Genomic DNA, 19743 nt, shown 5'->3' on the forward strand with positions numbered 1-19743 from the left:
TAACCTCGCTGAACTATGAGCTTGAAGGGTGGTTGATGCCAGACCTTGGGTGGAGGCCAGAGACAGTACAGAACAAACAGCCTCTTCCTAATTTGATCCCATCTTCAGGGTTTCTGAGATTGATGCCATTCTTTAGTGACTACAGCCAAGGCCTAAGCAATCCAGCTGGTTTTCTCTTTGGGGAGTGTAGTTAGTTGTTCTTGGATACTTTGAGGATTGTTCAGTTTCTTTCTTTCTTTCTTTCTTTTTTTTTTGAGACAGGCTCACTCTGTCATCCAGGCTGGGGAGCAGTAGCCAAGATCCTGGCTCACTGCAATCTCGACCTCCTGGGTTCACGCAATTCTGTCTCAGCCTCCTGAGTAGCTGGCATTACAGGCATGTGCCACCATGCCTGGCTAATTTCTATATTTTTTTGTAGAGAGAGGGTTTTGCCATGTTGCCCAGGCTGGTCTCAAACTCTTTAGCTCAAACAATCCACCTGCCTCAGCTTCCCAAAGTGCTAGAATTAATAGGCCTGAGCCACTACACCTAGCTAGGATTGCCCACTCTTTCTTCTCTTTACTTTTAAAGACAAGGTCTGGGCCAGGCGTGGTGGCTCACACCTGTAATCCCAGCACTTTGGGAGGCCGAGGCGGGCGGATCACAAGGTCAGGAGATCGAGACCATTCTGGCTAACGTGGTGAAACCCCGTTTCTACTAAAAATACAAAAAATTAGCCGGGCGTGGTGGTGGGTACCTGTAGTCCCAGCTACTTCGGGAGGCTGAGGCAGGAGAATCGCTCGAACCCAGGAGGCAGAGCTTGCAGTGAGCCAAGATTGTGCCATTGCACTCCAGCCTGGGTGACAGAGAGAGACTCCGTCTCAAAATAAATAAATAAAAGACAAGGTCTGACTCTGTCACCCAGGCTGGAGTGCAGTGGCACAGTCTTGATGGCCTCTGCCTCCTGGGCTCAAGCCATCCATCCTCCCACCTCAGCCTCCCAAGTAGCTGGGGCTGCAGGTGCACATCACCATGCCCGGCTAATTTTTGTATTTTTTGTAGAGAAGGGTTTCACCATCTCATGTGTGATGGTCTCCAACTTGTGAGCTCAAGCAATCCACCTGTCCCGGCCTCTCAAAGTGCTGGAATTAGAGGCGTGAGCCACCTCACCTGGCCAATTGCCCACTCTTCACGATTTGCCTCCCATGTCCAGTGCCACCTGACAGCCCCCCCGCACCCCACACACACTGTGTTTTCTGACTTCTGCCTCTGCAAGACAAGAAGCCTGTTCTTTTTCTGGATGATCACACCAACTCCTGTTTAGCCCTCAGGCATAGTTGCCAGGGAGCTAAGCAACTGAGCAGCAATTGTGGTCAGGGACACAGTACAAATACTCCAGCCCATTTTTCTGACAACCAGACCGACATCCCTTAGGTTACCGAAAGTTCCAGGTTCCTCACTACAGAGAGTAGTAGCTGTCCAAAATTAAAAACAAAACAAAAAAACAGAAACAGGAATTATCCACCCAGAGACCCAGTTACTGGGTGTGGAAAGTGTGTGTGGGGAGGGGTGGGAGGTGGTTCTCCCTTGCTTCAGTTGGCTTCTGCCTTTGCTGTTTTAAGGAATCTTCTCCTTCAGCAAAAGGAGGAGACTTTGGAATTGATTGATTACACAGACTGTGGTATCTGACCCATTGAATTTTAGAAAAACTTCTGATTTAAAGTTTCAGAAATTGCACAGAAAAATTCAGATTTCTGGCTTCTCTGGAAATGATAGATTTGCAGTTCAGGGCTCCCATATCCTCATGGCAATCATAGGCTGCCCCCTTGAGCACAGTCCCAAGAGGTGAAAATGACTTGCATACCCCAGCTGCTTGGGATTACTGAGGATGAAAGCAGAGAGGGGAGAAATATTGGGGAGTGAATTTTAAGCCAAGGCTTAACATTAGAAGTGGGGTGGGTACAGCCCAGCCCAGCAGTAGCAGGTGGAGCAGAAGGGCTCCTGGTCGGGGTGAGGATTCCTCCTGAGAACTATACTGTCCAAGCTAGAGGGAAACATGGGATCCACTAGTTCTCAACAAGTGGAACAGGTCACTTCCCATCATGCTGTCCAGGAGCAAGAGAGACTCTTAGGGGGTTGTGCCCTCTCCCCACCCTCAAAGCACAGAGTCTGTGTACCATTGACATCCAGATCATTTGTTAAAACCTGAATTCTGGCCCTGCGCGGTGGTTCATGCCTGTAATGCCAGCACTCTGGGAGGCCGAGGCGGGCGGATCACCTGAGGTCGGGAGTTTGAGGCCAGCCAGATCAACAGAGAAAAACTCTGTCTCTGCTAAAAATACAAAATTAGCTGGCCATGGTGGCGCATACTTGTAATCCCAGCTACTCGGGAGGCTGAGGCAGGAGAATCACTTGAACCTGGGAGGCAAAGGTTGCAGTAAGCCAAGATTGCGCTGTTGCACTCCAGCCTGGGCAACAAGAGCAAAACTCCATCTCAAAATAATAATAATAATAATAATAATAATTAGCTGGGTGTGGTGGCATGCACCTGTAATCCTAGCTACTTGGGAGGCTGAGGTGGGAGAATCGCTTGAACCCGGGAGGTGGAGGTTGCAGTGAGCCGAAATTGTGCCACTGCATTCCAGCTTGGGTGGCAGAGTGAGACTCCGTCTCAAAAAAACAAACCAACTTGAATTATGGGGCCAACTCCAGATGTACTGAGTCAGAATCACTGGGACCCAGGAATCTGTATTTTGGCAAATTGCCCCCATCATTCCCAAGCAGGGTATTTGAAAAACCACTGCCTTAGGGGTTGAAGAAAAGTCTCTGCTGAGGGTGTGTTATTTGAAAAAACCCCTAGTGTGACTCTCATGCAACCCACCAGGGAGGGGAGCAAGCTCCCCAGAAGAATCACTGGTTAAACATTTTCAATTTATAGCAAAGGAAAATTAGGTCCGAAGGATAGAAATAGGAATGGCATTCATTCATTCATTCATTCGTTCAGAGACGGAGTCTCGCTCTGTCACCCAGGCTGGAGTGCAGTGGTACAGTCTCCGCTCTCTGCGACCTCCACCTCCCGAGTTCGAGTGATTCTCCTGCCTCAGCCTCCTGAGTAGCTGGGACTACAGGTGTGCATCACCACTCCCAGCTAATTTTTGCATTTTTAGTAGAGACAGGGTTTCGCCATGTTGGCCAGGCTGGTCTCGAACCCCTGATCTCAAGTGATCTCACCTCAGCCTCCCGAAGTGTTGGGATTACAGGCGTGAGCCACTGCGCCCGGCCAGAATAGCATTTATTGAGTACTAACTGTACAGCAGACATTGTAATAAGCAAACGCTTTAATGTTGCCTAATTTAGGGCCAGGTGCAATTGCTCATGCCTGTAATCCCAGCACTTTGGGAGGCTGAGGCATGAGGATCAGTTGAGCTCAGGAGTTCAAGACCAGCCTTGGCTACACAGTAAGACTCCCTCTCTACAAATAATTTAAAAGTTAGCTGGGTGTGGTGGCATGCACCTTTGGTCCCAGCTACTCGGGAGGCTCAGGTGGGAGGATCACTTGAACCCAGGAGTTTGAGGCTGCAGTAAGCTGTGATTGTGCCACTGTATTCCAGCCTGGGAGACAGAGCTAGACAGACCCTGTCTCCAAAAAAAAAAAAAAAAAAAAAAAAAACTACAAAAATTGGCTGTGGGTGGTGGCACACACCTGTAGTCCTAACTACTCAGGATGCTGAGACAGAGAATTGCTTGAACCTGGGACGGGGAGGTTGCAGTGAGCCAGGATCATGCCACTGCACTTCAGCCTGGGCGACAGAGCAAGACTATGTCTCAGAAAAAAAATAAATAAAATTATATATACACACATATATATATAAAACATATGTTATATATTAGGAGATATATATATATATATATAGCTTAAACCTCACAACTTCATGTTTAATCTCACAACTTCACGAGGTAGGTACCATTAGTATTGTTATTTGAGACGGAGTGTCACTCAGCCACCCAGGCTGGAGTTCAGTGGTGCGATCTCGGCTCACTGCAACCTCCGCTTCCCAGGTTCTAGTGAGTGATTCTAGTGCCTCAGCCTCCTGAGTAGCTGGAATGACTGGCAAACACCACCATGGCCGGCTAATTTTTTGTGTTTTTAGTAGAGACAGAGTTTGACTATGTTGGCCAGGCTGGATTATTATTATTAAGACAGGGTCTACCTCTGTCACTGGGTGCAGGATCATGGCCCACTGCAGCCTCAACCTCTTGGGCTCAAGTGACCCTCCCGCCTTAGCCTCCTGAGTAGCTTAGCTGAGACTACAGGGGCCACCTATCACACTGGCCTTTTTTTAAGAGATGGGGTTTCACTATGTTGCCCAGGCTGGTCTCGAACTCCTGGGCTCAGGCAGTCCTCCAGCCTCGGCTCCCCCTGCAAAATGTTGTGATTACAGGCATGAGCCATGTCTCCCAGCCCTAAAGATTTTTTTTTTTTTTTGAGACAGGGTCTCACTCTGTCATCCAGGCTGGAGTACAGTGGCGCAATCACGGCTCGCTGCAGCCTCAACCTCCCAGCCTCAAGCAATCCTCCCACCTCAACTTCCCAAGTAGCTGGGACTACAGGTGTGCAAAACTAATTTTCTTTTTTTTTCTTCTTTATTTCTTTTTTGTAGAGATAGGGGTTGCATTGTATTGCCCAGGCTCGTCTCGAACTCCTGGGCTCAAGTAATCCTCCCACCTCTGCCTCCCAAAGTGCTGGGATTACAGGCCTGAGCCACCATGCCTGGCCCCTAAATGATTTCTAAGATGCTAAACAACCCTGACATTGTGTGGTCAATCCTCTGGTTCTTTCCCCTCTGACCACACTCTGACCTCTTCTCAGAACATCCCAACCATTTCTCTTTTCTACCTCTGATTCCTCCTTTAATTCCTAAAGCTCTTAGGAAAGAGAGCCCCCTTAGCAAGGAACCCCCTCAAAAGCCCCAGGCCCAGAGTGAACCTGGGAGGCGGAGCTTGCAGTGAGCCGAGATAGTGCCACTGCACTCCAGCCTGGGCGACAGAGTGAGACCGTCTCAGAAGAAAAAAGAAAAAGTGTATGTATAACATACATATAATATAGATTATATATATAAGACAATAAATATATATAGCCTAACGCTCAAGGTGTACCCCCCGCATCCCGTTCATTCTGCCTAACTGCCCAGAGCTGGGGTCCCCTCCCAACACCACCCCCTCACAAACATGTAGCAGCCTAACGGAATACTTAAGATCAAAATAACATTCTGCTGTTTTCGGATTTTTACTTACATGATCCTATTTAATCCTCACAATGCACCTGCCGAGGAGAAGAGATTATTATCCCGTTTTACAGAAAGCTCGGAAACAGAACACGGCCCCTTAAATAACCACCAGCTGCTGCTGATGCCAGGTTGAACCTCCGGCTTCGCAGAGCACTACACCCAGCAGTACACTGCAGTCCACCCACTGACATCCACTGGAACCCAGAAACAAGTGCGTTTTAATCTGCAAGACCTCGGGGCCCTGGGGAGGTGGAATGGCTAGCACGTGGGTGTTGATTAGCTGGAAAACCGGCACCGAGTGTCTTAGAAGTCCTTCACAAAGGCGCGGGGTGGGGAGTGAAGCGGGGGGAGTGGGGCGTGAGACATTAAGAAAAATTGGATTACTGTGTGGTGGGCTGGGTTGCATTAACCATTCCCAACACTATCTCCGGGCAAGTCTCACACCTGATACTCAATAGACATCCCCTGCAGTGGGTGATGTTGGCAGTGGCAGGCGACACATACAATATTTTTAGGGGTCCTTGTTCACACTTCACCTGCACCAGAGGACTTCAGCCCCTGTGGTATTCACTCCTCTTTAGGGCTAATTTGAGAAACTGTCTCAAATTGGAATCCAACACCTAGAGACAGGCTGAGGTGGGCATGCTGATCTGTTGAGACGCTTCGGGGACCAGGTTAACTTTACAAGCGCACTGGCTTCCAGAGGGCTGGGGACCCTTCTTATCCTCCTAGCTCAGAGGGAAAAGGGGGGTGGAGGGAGGAGAGGCTGTGGCTCTATCAGGAAAGGGATTCAAGGGTTTACTCTTCGCCCAACGCCCACTTCAGCTGGGGGTTCCTGGAAGAACGGGGCTGTGGAGTATTTCAGAAAACTCCTCCCTCTACTGTCTTCAGGCCCCAGGAGACAAACCTTGTTCCAAGCCTCCTGGTCCCAGTGGCTTCCCTCCCACCGAAATCGAAAGAACCCGAGTCCCAGCCCGACCCCTTCTCTCGCCGAGCCCTGGCTGGGATACCTTGTCCGGGAGGGCAGCACGGCCTCAGTCTGGCCGCCAGACGCACTCCGCAGGCCGCGCGCGCGCTCGAGCCTCGATGGACTCAGCCGCCAGCCCCGGGAGGCCGCCTCCCTGCGCAGCACCTCCTGCCACCCGCGCGGGCACGTGGGATCTTGACTCGCTGCCCCCGCCTCCTCCTGCTCCGCGTCCCCCGCCCGCGGCTCGGGGCGCGGCGTGGCGCGGCGCGTGGGCGTGCTGCGGGGCGACCATGGCTGTAGACTGTTACCTCCAGTTCCCACAGTAACAATCGAAAGCCACGGTTGCCCTGGAGACGCGGGGGCGGGGCGCGCGGACGGCGCCGGCGCGGGGCGGGCTGACGTCAGGGCCGCGGGGGGCCGGGCGGGGCAGTGGGGGCCGAGGAGCGCGCGTGGGCCGCCGCCCCTCGCAGTCCCTAGGGACCCGGACGGGGCGGCCCGATGGCGGCGTCTGCGTTGATCAGCACCGCGGACAGCGGCGGCGCGGGCAGCGGGCCGGGGGCGGGGCCCTGAGGGATGGGGACTGGGGGTCCCGGGGCGCGGCGGCGGCCGGGGCCGCGGTCCTGGGGCGGGGCCAGGCGTCGGTGGCCGTGACTGGAGACTGTTACTGAGGGCGGCCCGGGCAGTAAGCAGTCTAGAGCCAAGGTGCCGGCGCGCTGTCCGGGCGGGGTGCCCCGGTCGCCCCGGTTGGGGGCGCTGCTGCTCCGCCTCCCCCGCGTCTCCCGCCCTGTCCCGCCCGGCGCTCGCGACCAGGCACGCGGCCCCTGACGTCAGAGGGCCGTGACGTCAAAGATGTCCCAGAGGGGGCACTTCCGGCGGGGGGCGGGGGCGGGGCGGGCCCTGCCGAGGCCCCGCCCCCCGGTCCTGAGAGGACAGCTCCGCTCGCAGAGGCGGGAAGCCGTGGGCGCCACGGGACCCGCTGGACGGGACCGGCCGGGGAGGGGCGCCCGGCGCCATGCGGGGCGGGGGTCCCAGGAGGGCCGAGGAGGCGGGGGTGGGCGTCCGTCTGTCGCCTGCACCCCCGCTCAGCCGGCCCGGGCAGCGAGGCTGAGTCACCGCGCCGCAGGGAGGGAGAGGAGGGGCGCGTCCCCTGGGGCGCCAGCACCTTCGCCCCACTTTCCCGGGAGGATGGCGCAGGAGCCCCAAGAAAGCCGGGGGGGTCTCCGAGGTCGGTCCTCCACTGGATGCTCCTCCGAAGTAGCTGCGTCTCCATCGGGCGCCGGCAGGTGCTGCGCGGGCTCGTGTCGTCTCTGGCCCCGGCTCCACAGCCGCGAGGGGACCCCGGTGCCCCCCGCCCGCCCCCGTCCCCACCCCGGAGGAGCCGCCCCACCCGCCGCCTGCCCGTCCCTTCCTCGCCTTCCCGTCCATGTCCGCACATCTGTCCCTCCGCGGCCGGTCCGTCCCGCTTACCTGGCGGGCCGCGTCGCCACTGCCCGGTCGCCTCCCGCAGCCTGGCCGGCGCGGCGGCTTTTATAGGCGCGCGTAGTACTCGTGCGGCGGCTCATTCATGCGGCCGCGGCTCCTACACACTGACGCGCTGCCGACGTCAGCGGGGAATTTAGGAAATGGGAAAAGGGGCTATTTATAGTGGCGAGGCGGGGGGTGGGGACCGAGGCGACCGAGAGGGGAGGAAGGGGCGCGGAAGCAGCGGCGGGGTGGGGGGAGCCGCGCCCCTGCCCCGCTGACAAGGGGTTAATTTTCCGGAACCGCGGGCCAGGGGGCCGGGGAGGCGGCGCTGGGGGGCGCGGCGGGCCCTTCGTGCTTATTCACGCTCTCCTTCCGGAGCCCCGCGGCTCCTGGGGGTCTTCACCTGGCAGCCCCTTCCCCCTCCTCAGTTCCTGGACCTGAGGGCTCTGCCGTCACACCCCGCAAGGCCACTGCGGTGTCGCCACCCTCTTGTCCTGCGGGGTGGGCAGGAGAGGAAGCTGGATTCCCTTGGGGGCCTGGGGCGCAGCTAGGGCTGTGGCATCGGGGGCCAGGAGAAGAAGAGCAGGGGAGCCCGAGGTAGCCCAGGAGTCTTTAGCGGAGGAGCCTGGGCCTGGGAGGGAAGGCCCAGCGGGGGTTTAGGTACCACCCAGGAAGTGGAGACCCTAGGGAAGGCAGAGAAGTTGGGGAAGGTGGGCCAACCTCCCCAGAAATGATGAGCAAAGGGATCCTCTATGAGGGAGCTGGGGGAACGCGCCCGAGGTAGGAGTGAGAGGAATGGGCAGCCTCAGCAAGGGAGAGAGGAAAGGCTGTCAGTGCCACGCTCCAGAGCCTGGCAGCTAGGACCCACATTCGGACCATCTGTGGCACGACGGACGCTCCCAGAGCTCATGTTAGGGTGACAGAAAGTGAAGGAGACCAGCAGTTTGGCCAAGAGGGGCCCCCAGGGGATGAGGAGGACCGTTTCCTGGAGGAGTTAGTGTTCCTGGATGCCAGAATTGGCAGGAGAGCCCATGACTTGTGGGGCAGTTCCCCTGGTTGGGAGCAGGGAAATGCATGGTCCTGGCCCAGCCTGGCTCCATCGAGATGGAGGAAGGGTCTAAATGGGAGGAGAGTGTTCAGATGAGGAGCTGGACCAGGATGGGGAGGGCTGTGCATGGCATGGCCGGAAGAGCGGGGCAGGGAGAGAAGGGTCGAAGAATTAAGTCCACGGAGGGCAAGGAGGTACTCTCACTGCCTGGGCTGGGGCAGGACTGTGAGACCCTCCTTTACAGATGCAATTAGGGCTTGAGAATGGGGGGTAGGGATAGTAAGATAACTTGGGGAGCTGAAGAATAAAGACTGTGGGTACGGCGGACCCCTGTGGCAGGTTAGCAATGCACAGACTCCACTGCACAAAGATATAAGGGACGGAGGGGCTCTTTGGAAGTGGGAGGGATCTGACTCTATCAAAAGGAGAAAAGATAAAAGAGATGGGGTCAGAGAGGCCCTGCATAGTCTGGATTTAGCCTCCTAGAGCTCCCGTTTTCTTGCCGCTAGCCTTTGTCCCACTGGTTCTATTATTCACAAATGCCTTCCTGCGCGGTGGGAGAACTCCTATTCATCCGTCAAAGCCCAGCTCTAGGAGCACTTCTGAGGAGCCTCTCCACCTCCCCCCAGCAGTCCGTAACTTCCGTAACTTCCACCTCAGGCCGCCGCACGTCCCTCGGCCAAGATGTCGGGGTCCGACTTCCCTAGAGACCGGCAGCTCCGGAGGCCTCCGTTTTCCTCTTTGGGACCTCACTGCTTCTAAAGTGAGGATGCTATGAGAAGACATGGGAGAGGGCGTGGGTAAGATGGATCCAGAACATGGGGCGGACTCGTTTGGACCGAAGCCTCCGCCAGGCACCGAAGCGGTGAAGTCGCCTGCGCTGCAAAGGGAGCCTCCGGGGGGCGCCCGAGACCTTGGTGTCGCTCGGGGGCCGCTGGTAGCCGCGCCCGCTGCCCCTCGCCGGGTGACTCAGCCGGTACCTCTGGCGGGGCCATGAGGGCCAGAGGACAGCGCGGGGGGCGGCGAGCACGGTTGCTAAGCTCTCCAAGGCCTCAGAGGGACGGGATTCGGGAGCACCTCATCGGTTGCCATGGTAACGCTGCGCCCCAGCCCCTCGCGCTCCGCGGCGGAGGGAGGCGCAGCCAATCAGAAGCGGCGGAGTTCTCGGGGACCCCCCCCCCTCCACGCCGCGTGTGGGCGGGGGGTCAGGAGGTGCGGGGCGGAGGCGGAGCGTGGGCCGCGGAGATCCGGCGCTCGCAGGAGGCTTGGTGCGCGGCGGGGCCGCACGGGGCCACTTCCGGAATAGTAGTGCGGGCAGCGGCGCGCCATTCGGGGTCCCCTTCCTCCCAGAAGAGACGTCACCCACACAAACCTGACCTTCACGTGGGGTGCGGGGCCTTGCAGGGTCCCAGCCGCAGGCGCCCCTGTTGTTTCTTTCGGGCGGGTGGGTTGGAGAAAAAGTTCACGTGGGATTCTTCAAAACGGCGTACATGGGGATTCTAGGGCCCCGGGGTTACTTCTGCGGACCCCCGGAGGCGCTGTCCAGCCATTTCCAGTCGCCCTGATGACTCGTCGTGGGTTCCTTTAGGAGACCCGAAAGTTGAGGGCGGGCTGTGTGGGTAACACCTCTGCCCAGGTTCCGGAGGGCACCAGGTGGCTGCTCCTGGAGTATCCCAGAGCGCCAGGGTCGCGGGAAGGGGCGGGTGTGCGTCTGGAAACGTGCGCGCCTGCTAGTACCAGTGCCTGGAGAGGGCTGGGGACAAACCGGTTTATGCCGCGCACACCCAATCCGTGCGCCTGAGTGAGGGTGGGTGTGTTGGGGAGTGCGTCCAAGTGGACAGTGCCGTGTACAGTAATGTCTACGGAGAGTTCCAGGAGAGCTTGGCTACTCCTGCCCAGGATAACCTCTCCCCCACCACCCGAGTCCGGTGTTTGCGGGCAGGACTTTTCCGAATTGGGGCTGTGAGCCTAGAAATACGTACACGGGAGCGCTCAGCTCAAAGCCCCAGGGTTTCCGGGGCTCGCTTGTGCGGGGTCGGGGTCCCTGGTGGGCACAGGTGGGAGGGCGAACCTGCGGATGGGGTGGGCCCGGGCCCCTCCCCGCCGGCTCAGCATCTGTGCGCCTCCAGCTCAGGTGCGCGGGAGGAAGGCAGCGGCCTGCCCCGCAGAGCCCCGCGCGCCCGCGAGGTGGCGCTATAGCCGCAGCAGCGCCCGCCGGCCCGGGCCGCTCCAGATAAGAGTGTGCGGAAAGCGCGGCGGGGCTGAGACGCGACCAGGACGCGGGGAGGACGGACCAGCAGGACAGACCGACCGGGGGCCCGGCGGGCGGAGGGCAGCGCAGCCACGTCCCCCCTGGATCCGCCGGCAGCCGGGCCCGGGGCTTTCGACATGCCCCCCAGGTGGGTCCTCGAGCCGGGGACCGGGAGGGACGGGGGGCCCGGGACAGCCCAGTCCTCGTGCGTCGGCCGCCTCGGGCGCATCCTCTGGCGCGGGTGCCCCATCGCGGCTGGCGGCTGGCGTTCAGGGCTCTGGGTGTCGTCCCTGTCGGACTCAGGACCGCCGGGCCGCGGCTCCGCGCCGGGTTCACGGCGGGGTCAGCGGCCCGGGGCCGGCTGTGCCCGCACATGGGCTGGAGAGGCGAGGGGAAGGGAAGGGAAGGGGAGCTGGCGGGCGGGGCTGGCAGGGGCGCTGCCCTGGCACAGCTCGGGGCCTGGCAGCGGCGGGTGGGGCATCGGCTAAGAGCTGCCACCGCCGCGGGGAGGGGAGCCCGGCCCTCCGGGGCCGCAGGTAACGGGCCGCGGGGCCCCGCGGGCCAGGAGGGGAACGGGGTCGGGCGGGCGAGCAGCGGGCAGGGGAGCTCAGGGCTCGGCTCCGGGCTCTGCCGCCGGATTTGGGGGCCGCGAGGAAGAGCTGCGAGCCGAGGGCCTGGGGCCGGCGCACTCCTCCCGCCCTGTCTGCAGTTGGAAAACTTTTCCCCAAGTTTGGGGCGGCGGAGTTCCGGGGGAGAAGGGGCCGGGGGAGCCGCGGAGGGAGGCGCCGGGCCCGCGCGTGTAGGGCCCAGGCCGAGGCCGGGACGCGGGTGGGGCGCAGGCCCGGGTCAGGGCCGCAGCCGGCTGTGCGCCGTGCCCGCCCGGGGCGCTGCCCCCCCCCCCCCCCGGGGGCTGCGTGGCCCCCCCCCCCCCCCCACCTGCTTCCTGCCTCAGCCTCCTGCCCCGATATAACGCCCTCCCCGCGCCGGGCCCGGCCTTCGCGCTCTGCCCGCCACGGCAGCCGCTGCCTCCGCTCCCCGCGCGGCCGCCGCCCGGGCCCCGACCAAGGGTTGACAGCCCCCGGCCAGGGCGGCGCCAGGGCGGGCACCGCGCTCCCCTCCTCCGAATCACTTCCCCCAACTGGGGCAACTTCTCCCGAGGCGGGAGGCGCTGGTTCCTCGGCTCCCTTTCTCCCTACTTGGGCAAACTTTTCCGCCCTGAATGACTTTTCCTGAAGCGGACATTTTACTTAAATCGGGTAACTGTCTCCCAAAGGGTCACTTCGCCTGAACAGTCTTCTCCTCGGAAGCCCCAGCACCCAGCCAGGTGCCCTGGGGCATGCAGGCCGGCCTGGCCTCCCCTCCACCGGCGGTCGCTCACCTCCCGCTCCTCCTCCTGGTCCGGGCGGGCCGGCCTGGGCTCCCACTCCAGAGGGCGGCCGGTCCTTCGCCGGTGCCCAGGCCGCAGGGCTGATGCCCCCGCTCAGCTGAGGAAGGGGAACTGGAGGGGGAGAAGTGCCGGGCAGGGGGCAGGCGGCCAGGGCGCCGCACGGCTCTCACCCGGCCGGTGTGTGTCCCCGCAGGAGAGTGTGCTGGGCAGACGATGCTGGACACGATGGAGGCGCCCGGCCACTCCAGGCAGCTGCTGCTGCAGCTCAACAACCAGCGCACCAAGGGCTTCTTGTGCGACGTGATCATCGTGGTGCAGAACGCCCTCTTCCGCGCGCACAAGAACGTGCTGGCGGCCAGCAGCGCCTACCTCAAGTCCCTGGTGGTGCATGACAACCTGCTCAACCTGGACCATGACATGGTGAGCCCGGCCGTGTTCCGCCTGGTGCTGGACTTCATCTACACCGGCCGCCTGGCTGACGGCGCAGAGGCGGCTGCGGCCGCGGCCGTGGCCCCGGGGGCTGAGCCGAGCCTGGGCGCCGTGCTGGCCGCCGCCAGCTACCTGCAGATCCCCGACCTCGTGGCGCTGTGCAAGAAGCGCCTCAAGCGCCACGGCAAGTACTGCCACCTGCGGGGCGGCGGCGGCGGCGGCGGCGGCTACGCGCCCTACGGTCGGCCGGGACGGGGCCTGCGGGCCGCCACGCCGGTCATCCAGGCCTGCTACCCGTCCCCGGCCGGGCCTCCGCCGCCGTCTGCCGCGGAGCCGCCCTCAGGCCCCGAGGCCGGGGTCAACACGCACTGCGCCGAGCTGTACGCCTCGGGACCCGGCCCGGCCGCCGCACTCTGTGCCTCCGAGCGCCGCTGCTCCCCGCTCTGTGGCCTGGACCTGTCCAAGAAGAGCCCCCCGGGCTCCGCGGCGCCAGAGCGGCCGCTGGCTGAGCGCGAGCTGCCCCCGCGCCCGGACAGCCCTCCCAGCGCCGGCCCCGCCGCCTACAAGGAGCCGCCGCTCGCCCTGCCGTCCCTGCCGCCGCTGCCCTTCCAGAAGCTGGAGGAGGCCGCACCGCCTTCCGACCCGTTTCGCGGCGGCAGCGGCAGCCCGGGACCCGAGCCCCCCGGCCGCCCCGACGGGCCTAGTCTCCTCTATCGCTGGATGAAGCACGAGCCGGGCCTGGGTAGCTATGGCGACGAGCTGGGCCGGGAGCGCGGCTCCCCCAGCGAGCGCTGCGAAGAGCGTGGTGGGGACGCGGCCATCTCGCCCGGGGGGCCCCCGCTCGGCCTGGCGCCGCCGCCGCGCTACCCTGGCAGCCTGGACGGGCCCGGCGCGGGCGGCGACGGCGACGACTACAAGAGCAGCAGCGAGGAGACCGGCAGCAGCGAGGACCCCAGCCCGCCCGGCGGCCACCTCGAGGGCTACCCATGCCCGCACCTGGCCTATGGCGAACCCGAGAGCTTCGGTGACAACCTGTACGTGTGCATCCCGTGCGGCAAGGGCTTCCCCAGCTCTGAGCAGCTGAACGCGCACGTGGAGGCTCACGTGGAGGAGGAGGAAGCGCTGTACGGGAGGGCCGAGGCGGCCGAAGTGGCCGCTGGGGCTGCCGGCCTAGGGCCCCCTTTTGGAGGCGGCGGGGACAAGGTGGCCGGGACACCGGGTGGCCTGGGAGAGCTGCTGCGGCCCTACCGCTGCGCGTCGTGCGACAAGAGCTACAAGGACCCGGCCACGCTGCGGCAGCACGAGAAGACGCACTGGCTGACCCGGCCCTACCCGTGCACCATCTGCGGGAAGAAGTTCACGCAGCGTGGGACCATGACGCGCCACATGCGCAGTCACCTGGGCCTCAAGCCCTTCGCGTGCGACGCGTGCGGCATGCGGTTCACGCGCCAGTACCGCCTCACCGAGCACATGCGCATCCACTCGGGCGAGAAGCCCTACGAGTGTCAGGTGTGCGGCGGCAAGTTCGCACAGCAACGCAACCTCATCAGCCACATGAAGATGCACGCCGTGGGGGGCGCGGCCGGCGCGGCCGGGGCGCTGGCGGGCTTGGGGGGGCTCCCCGGCGTCCCCGGCCCCGACGGCAAGGGCAAGCTCGACTTCCCCGAGGGCGTCTTTGCTGTGGCCCGCCTCACGGCCGAGCAGCTGAGCCTAAAGCAGCAGGACAAGGCGGCCGCGGCCGAGCTGCTGGCGCAGACCACGCACTTCCTGCACGACCCCAAGGTGGCGCTGGAGAGCCTCTACCCGCTGGCCAAGTTCACGGCCGAGCTGGGCCTCAGCCCCGACAAGGCCGCCGAGGTGCTGAGCCAGGGCGCTCACCTGGCGGCCGGGCCCGACGGCCGGACCATCGACCGTTTCTCTCCCACCTAGAGCGCCCCTCGCCAGCCCGCTCTGTCGCTGCTGCGCGGCCCTGGCCCGCACCCCAGGGAGCGCTGGGGGCGGCGCAGGCCAGCCGTGCCCGGGACAACTGCAGCGTCGCCGCGGTGGCGGCTCCACCTCTCGGCGGCCTCACCTGGCCTCACTGCTTCGTGCCTTAGCTCGGGGGTCCGGGGAAAACCCCGGGACGGGGGTGGGACGGGGTAAGGGAAATTTATATTTTTGATATCAGCTTTGACCAAAGGAGACCCCAGGCCCCTCCCCGCCTCTTCCTGTGGTTCGTCGGCCCCCTCCCCCGGCTCCGCGCTGCTCTTAGGCGGGGAGGGGTGTCACTGTCGGGGCGCTCCTAGCCCTACCTCCGGCCCTTGCGACCACACCCATTCTCACTGTGAATCTCCCCGCTGGGGTCGGAGCATCGGGCAGAGTTGGGGAGTGGGGAGGGGACTGAGCCGGCCGGAGGGCCCCCCGCACCCCCACTCCCACCCACCCCGGGACTGATAATGTGAAGTTCCTCATTTTGCACAAGTGGCACTAGCCCCAGGGCCAACCCTTCCTTCCTCAACCACCAAGGGCGGGGAGTTCTGGAGTCAAGAGGGTGAAGAGCCCTGGCCTGCCAGGTCTCCCACTCCCGCGGTGCCCCCTTCCCTTCCCTTCCCTTCCCTGGGGCCCCGGACCATATTTATTGCATGCGCCCCGGCGGCCCCGCCATCCCGAGCCCAGGTTGGGCTGGGCTGGAACGCGGTCTCTTTAGCTCCCTCCTCTTCGTTTGTATATTTCCTACCTTGTACACAGGCTCTTTCCAGAGCCGCTTCCATTTTCTATACTCGAACCCAACAGCAATAAAGCAGTAACCAAGGACCCCGACCCCGCTGCTCTCTTCTGCCTCTGCACAAGGACCTGGATGGGCTGCGCCCGCTGGGTGGAGGGGCCAGAAAGGGCCGCCCTCAATGCAGGTGCAGAGGCTTGGACCTGCCTCCCTCCCCAGTCCCAGAAACAGATCAGCAAGAGGTCAGGTATGTTTCATAACTAAAAATTTATTAAGGAAACAAAACCAGTGCTGCAAACGGGACAGAAAGGAGAGATGGGTCTCCCTCCCAACCACCCAGTCCATCGGCCTTCCAGCTGGGAAGAGAATCTTAAAGGAGAGGCCGGGGACCCTGTACTCCAAAGAGCCCGGTCTTCTGAGACGCTAGGGGACTCCTAACCCCAAACTATTGGCCTTGGCCCCCCTGCACGGTACCCCATTGCTTCTGGCATAGTCCTAGGCCTCAGGGAGGGCAGAGCTGTGCAGTCAGGCCACGGGCTCTGGGGTATCCCCCACTGGTCCCATTAAGATTTGCCCCTGGCTCCACCTAAAACCCTGTCTTCCCCTAAGTCGTCCTCATCTCTGGCTCTGGGTTGGAGGAACTCATTCCTGGTAAGGAAGCCTCCCCACTGAGGTACCAGCTAAAGGGGCAAGGAAAGGGCCCCTGTGTCCGTTCTCGGAAGTGAGGGCAAAGCTAGAAACCAGGTTAGGCGATGTTGCCCCAGGCACTGGAATGCCTCAGGCTGGGCTGTCCACGCCTGGAAGTTTCTCGCAGCACAGGAGCCGAGGGTGGAAGGCCCTGGGTGGGAGAGCTGTATGTACTAAGTTCCTGCCATGGGTAGTAGAGAGGGAAGATTCAGAGTGAGAACCCCTATGACGAGGAACCGCAGTGAAGAAATGAAGTGGATCAGGGAGGTGAAAAGGATCAACTAGAAGGGAAAGGAGGATGAGGGGCTATTCTGGAGGGAGGGTAGGCAGGCAGAGAGGGGTGAAGGGGGAGCTGAGGAGAGTCTGAGGACATTTCCTGAAGAGGAAGCTAGACTGAAAGAAAGGCCAGTGAGGAGAGAGGGAGCAGGTGGAGGCCACCTGAGAGCATGGGCCTGAGACCAGATGCCCCTTTCCTCTCGACCCATGACTGTCCAAGGGGAAACAAATGGCAAAGTGTGAGGGACCTAGGCTGATAAAGGCAGGAAGAAGAGCAGCAGGAAGGGTGTGTGGTGTGTCTGGGGTGGATGGTAGAAGAGGTGGGGGTCCAGGGCTGCTGTTAGGGACATGGTGTCTAGAAGCCAACTTGGGTCCATGGGCGAGTCCAGGCCTCAGGGAGATGGGGACACATGCCCTGGGCACTTCTTCCTGACATAACCAAAGCCTCTTGAACACATTTCAGGACAGAGGTTCTGAGGATGAAAGGGACCTGTGATTTCACTGCATCTGATGGAAACTGAACCCCTGCCCTGTCTCCACTGGAGAAAGTGGCTGCATCCCCAGGCGAGAAGGCCCTCCCCCAGCCTTGGAATGAGACGGGGGAGGGAGAAAGGCTGAGAGCATGGGCGGCCTATCTGGCTTGCCCAGCTGCTGTCGCTGTAGCCAGCCACCTCCCTGCTAAATCCTGGCAGCCCAGGAGGGTCCCAGCAGCTTCCGCCTGATCCTTGGCAGGGGCTCTGTGAGGAGCAGCTCCCCCACAGCATGGCCACGGCGTGGGTTGGAAGAGGATGGTTTATTGTCTGGGTGGATTGGTGGCTCAGGCACGTGGGCATCTTCTGTGCTACACTGGGCGCCTGGTAGCCTTTCAGGAACGGTTCCACAGGGGTGGGCCCCAGTGTGGCTCCCTCAGCCCACCTGGGCCCACGTGAGGAAGGCTGGGATGTCCCGTACAGGAACATTCCTTGTGAGCGCCTTCACACGCAGGTTCCGGTCATCCGTCAACAGCACCACCTCCCGCAGTAGCCGGATTGGCTCCTCTGTGGGCACGAGAGAGCAGACGGCTGTCACTGAGGACAGGAGGCAGAGGACTGGCTGCTCTTCTCACCCTGGGGAGAATGTGGTCCTGGGGAGGGGGTGCCATGCTAGCTATTTTTTGGCCCTTCTACAAGTCCTTTCCTCTATCCGGGCTCTCAGCCCCGGGGGCCCCTCCCCTACTGGCTTAGAGAGGGCTGCACTGGCCTTTTGCTTTGACTCCTGCCTCCCATACAGGACTCTCTTCTGCCTAGTTCCTGAGAGCGGCCCACCCCTGCCAGCCTCCAAAGACCTGTTTCCCAGGACCCTAAACTGAGGGAACAGAAGCAGGCCCTTGCCCTCTACTCCTCCTTACCACATGGCTGGCCCCCAGATCACAACACTGCTCTCCCCAAACCCCACTTTTGTTTTGTTTTTTAACAAGTCCTCTCCCTCTGAAAGCCAGCAGGTTGATGCTTTAAGCATCCAGTAAAGATGGAACAGAAAATGTATCCAGGGTTTTCCAGATGTGGGGAGAGGGGTTAGCTCAAGGGAGCCCTGAGGAGAGGAGAGGGTAAGGGTCTTTGCAGAATTGTGCCAAGGGCACACCAAGGCTTTGGCCAGCTGATCACCCCTGCTAAGTAACAGTAATCCATATATACAGGCAAAAGTCTCTAAGAGAACAGAAGAGTAAAAAGGAAGAGCAGAGGTAGGATGATGATCCCAGCTCTCCGTCTTGTACACAACCCAGGGCAGATCTGTGTATCCTTCCAGGTTTCTTTAGGCACATTTACAAGTACAGACACTTGGACGTATAAGCTTTTTTTCCTACATCATCATGATTGTATTAGCCACACTTTCAGAGTATATACTTAAAAGATCTTTCTATAGTGACACAGATATCTTTCATTCTTTTTAGATGACTTTTTTTTTTTTTTTTTTTTTTTTAGCACAGTCTCTCCACTACTTCTTTTTCCCTAACTCCCTAATCTTTAACACATTGGAGAGAATTTAAGCCAGGGACGAGCACTCACACAAGTGACATGCCTACCCTGGCATGCCTGCTTGGGTGGCAGGTCTACTCCTCAGTCCCAGGCTGGGCATTTCCTGACGGAGGTCCGGCAGACAGCAAGGCACAGGAAGCGTCCTGCTGTGCTCACTGACTGCGTGGGCTGGCGGGGGTGGGGGGCTGCAAATATCCATGTCTGACCTGAGCAGTCTCAGGCTTGCCAGCTCCAGGCAGGGAGGCTGAGATCTGGCTTTCAGCCTGGGGAGGAGTTTGGAGGATTCGAGAGGGAGAGGTTTGTGCGACTGGTGGTGGTGAGAGAAGAGAACAGGAGGAAGGAGAGCGTGAAGGCAGGCAAGGGGCTGTGGTGGGCAGAGGGGAGAGGAAGGTGGCCCTGGGTGAGGGGATACTCAGAGACCACTCAGCTGCCGGGGCCAGGCCCCTCTGCAGATAAGTGTGGCTGGGGTGGTGGTATGCAGGGCTGCGTGGGGCTCCCAGCTGGCTGGCTGCGTCTGTCCCAGCCCCACCATTCCTGCCCTGGGCCTCAGACCAGGAGCGTCCCAGGCCTTAGGTCAGCCAACCAAGGCCCGACATTGCTGGCAGGGGTCTGCAGGGGTTTCTGTGGATACTCGGAGACATTTTTCACAATAAACATCCTCTGTTTTGACACTGGTGACTTCACTTTGTTAGAAACCAGAGACTGTCATCTTGTCAGGCTCCATCCGCCATAATCCACATGATTTTAAAATTCAACATCGTTTACACATAAACATTTAGTGACGGTTTCTCTGTGAATCTGACAAGTTAATCTGCTAAGAATTCACACTGACAAATGAGGTTTGATTACACCAGCCATTGCTGATGTAATTCTGATAGAGGCGGTCCCCAGGATGGCAATGGGTTCCTGTTGGCTGTTTGGGGTGAAGTCAGGGGTGGGAGGACTAGTAGGGCCAAAGCCAAAATGCGTCCGTTCTGAGAAAACGTTCTGAGGCTGGGGTGCGGCCCAGCAGTCCTGGAACCACACTTCCCAGCAAGGCCTTCAGCAATCCTGCCTACCTCTCTCTCAGGAGGTACCCCTCTCGGAAGCTCAGGCTTGCCAGCTCCAGGCAGAGAGTCTGAGAACTGGCTTTCAGCCTGGGGAGGAGTTTGGAGGATTCGGGAGGGAGAGGTTTGTGGGGTTGGTGTTGGTGAGAGAAGAGGACAGGAGGAAGGAGAGTGTAAAGGCAGGCAAGGAGCTGTGGTGGGCAGA

At 60.6% G+C, this 19743-nt stretch overlaps 2 protein-coding genes across 11 annotated transcripts in view; one reads left to right on the forward strand and one right to left on the reverse strand.

The window, feature by feature from the left end:
- Nucleotides 1–10033: 10033 nt before the first annotated feature.
- On the forward strand, nucleotides 10034–19161 carry HIC1 (HIC ZBTB transcriptional repressor 1). 2 transcript variants are annotated; one of them, XM_021928531.2, is made up of 2 exons: nucleotides 10034–11145; nucleotides 12578–19161. In XM_021928531.2, exons 1-2 carry the CDS (start codon nucleotides 10824–10826, stop codon nucleotides 14740–14742), a joined length of 2487 nt encoding a protein of 828 aa, XP_021784223.2. In that variant the 5' UTR covers nucleotides 10034–10823; the 3' UTR covers nucleotides 14743–19161. The 2 variants fall into 2 exon arrangements, with proteins under 2 accessions (XP_021784223.2, XP_031513123.1); XM_031657263.1 differs by lacking the exon at nucleotides 10034–11145 and adding an exon at nucleotides 11459–12253 and having other exon boundaries at nucleotides 12578–15606.
- Nucleotides 15763–19743, reverse strand: part of SMG6 (SMG6 nonsense mediated mRNA decay factor) — a 242658-nt gene continuing 238677 nt past the window's right edge. For 8 of the 9 annotated variants that reach the window (XM_017950238.3, XM_017950240.3, XM_017950241.3 and 5 more), the window contains one exon: nucleotides 15765–17514. In XM_017950238.3, the coding sequence (XP_017805727.1) occupies nucleotides 17384–17514 (131 nt within the window). In that variant the 3' untranslated portion in view covers nucleotides 15765–17383. Of the gene's footprint in view, nucleotides 17515–19743 lie in introns of all 9 variants that reach the window. The other variant, XM_009189336.4, reaches the window with a different exon arrangement.

This window comes from Papio anubis, chromosome 17 (genome assembly GCF_008728515.1).
Source record: "Papio anubis isolate 15944 chromosome 17, Panubis1.0, whole genome shotgun sequence".
NCBI lineage: Eukaryota > Metazoa > Chordata > Mammalia > Primates > Cercopithecidae > Papio > Papio anubis.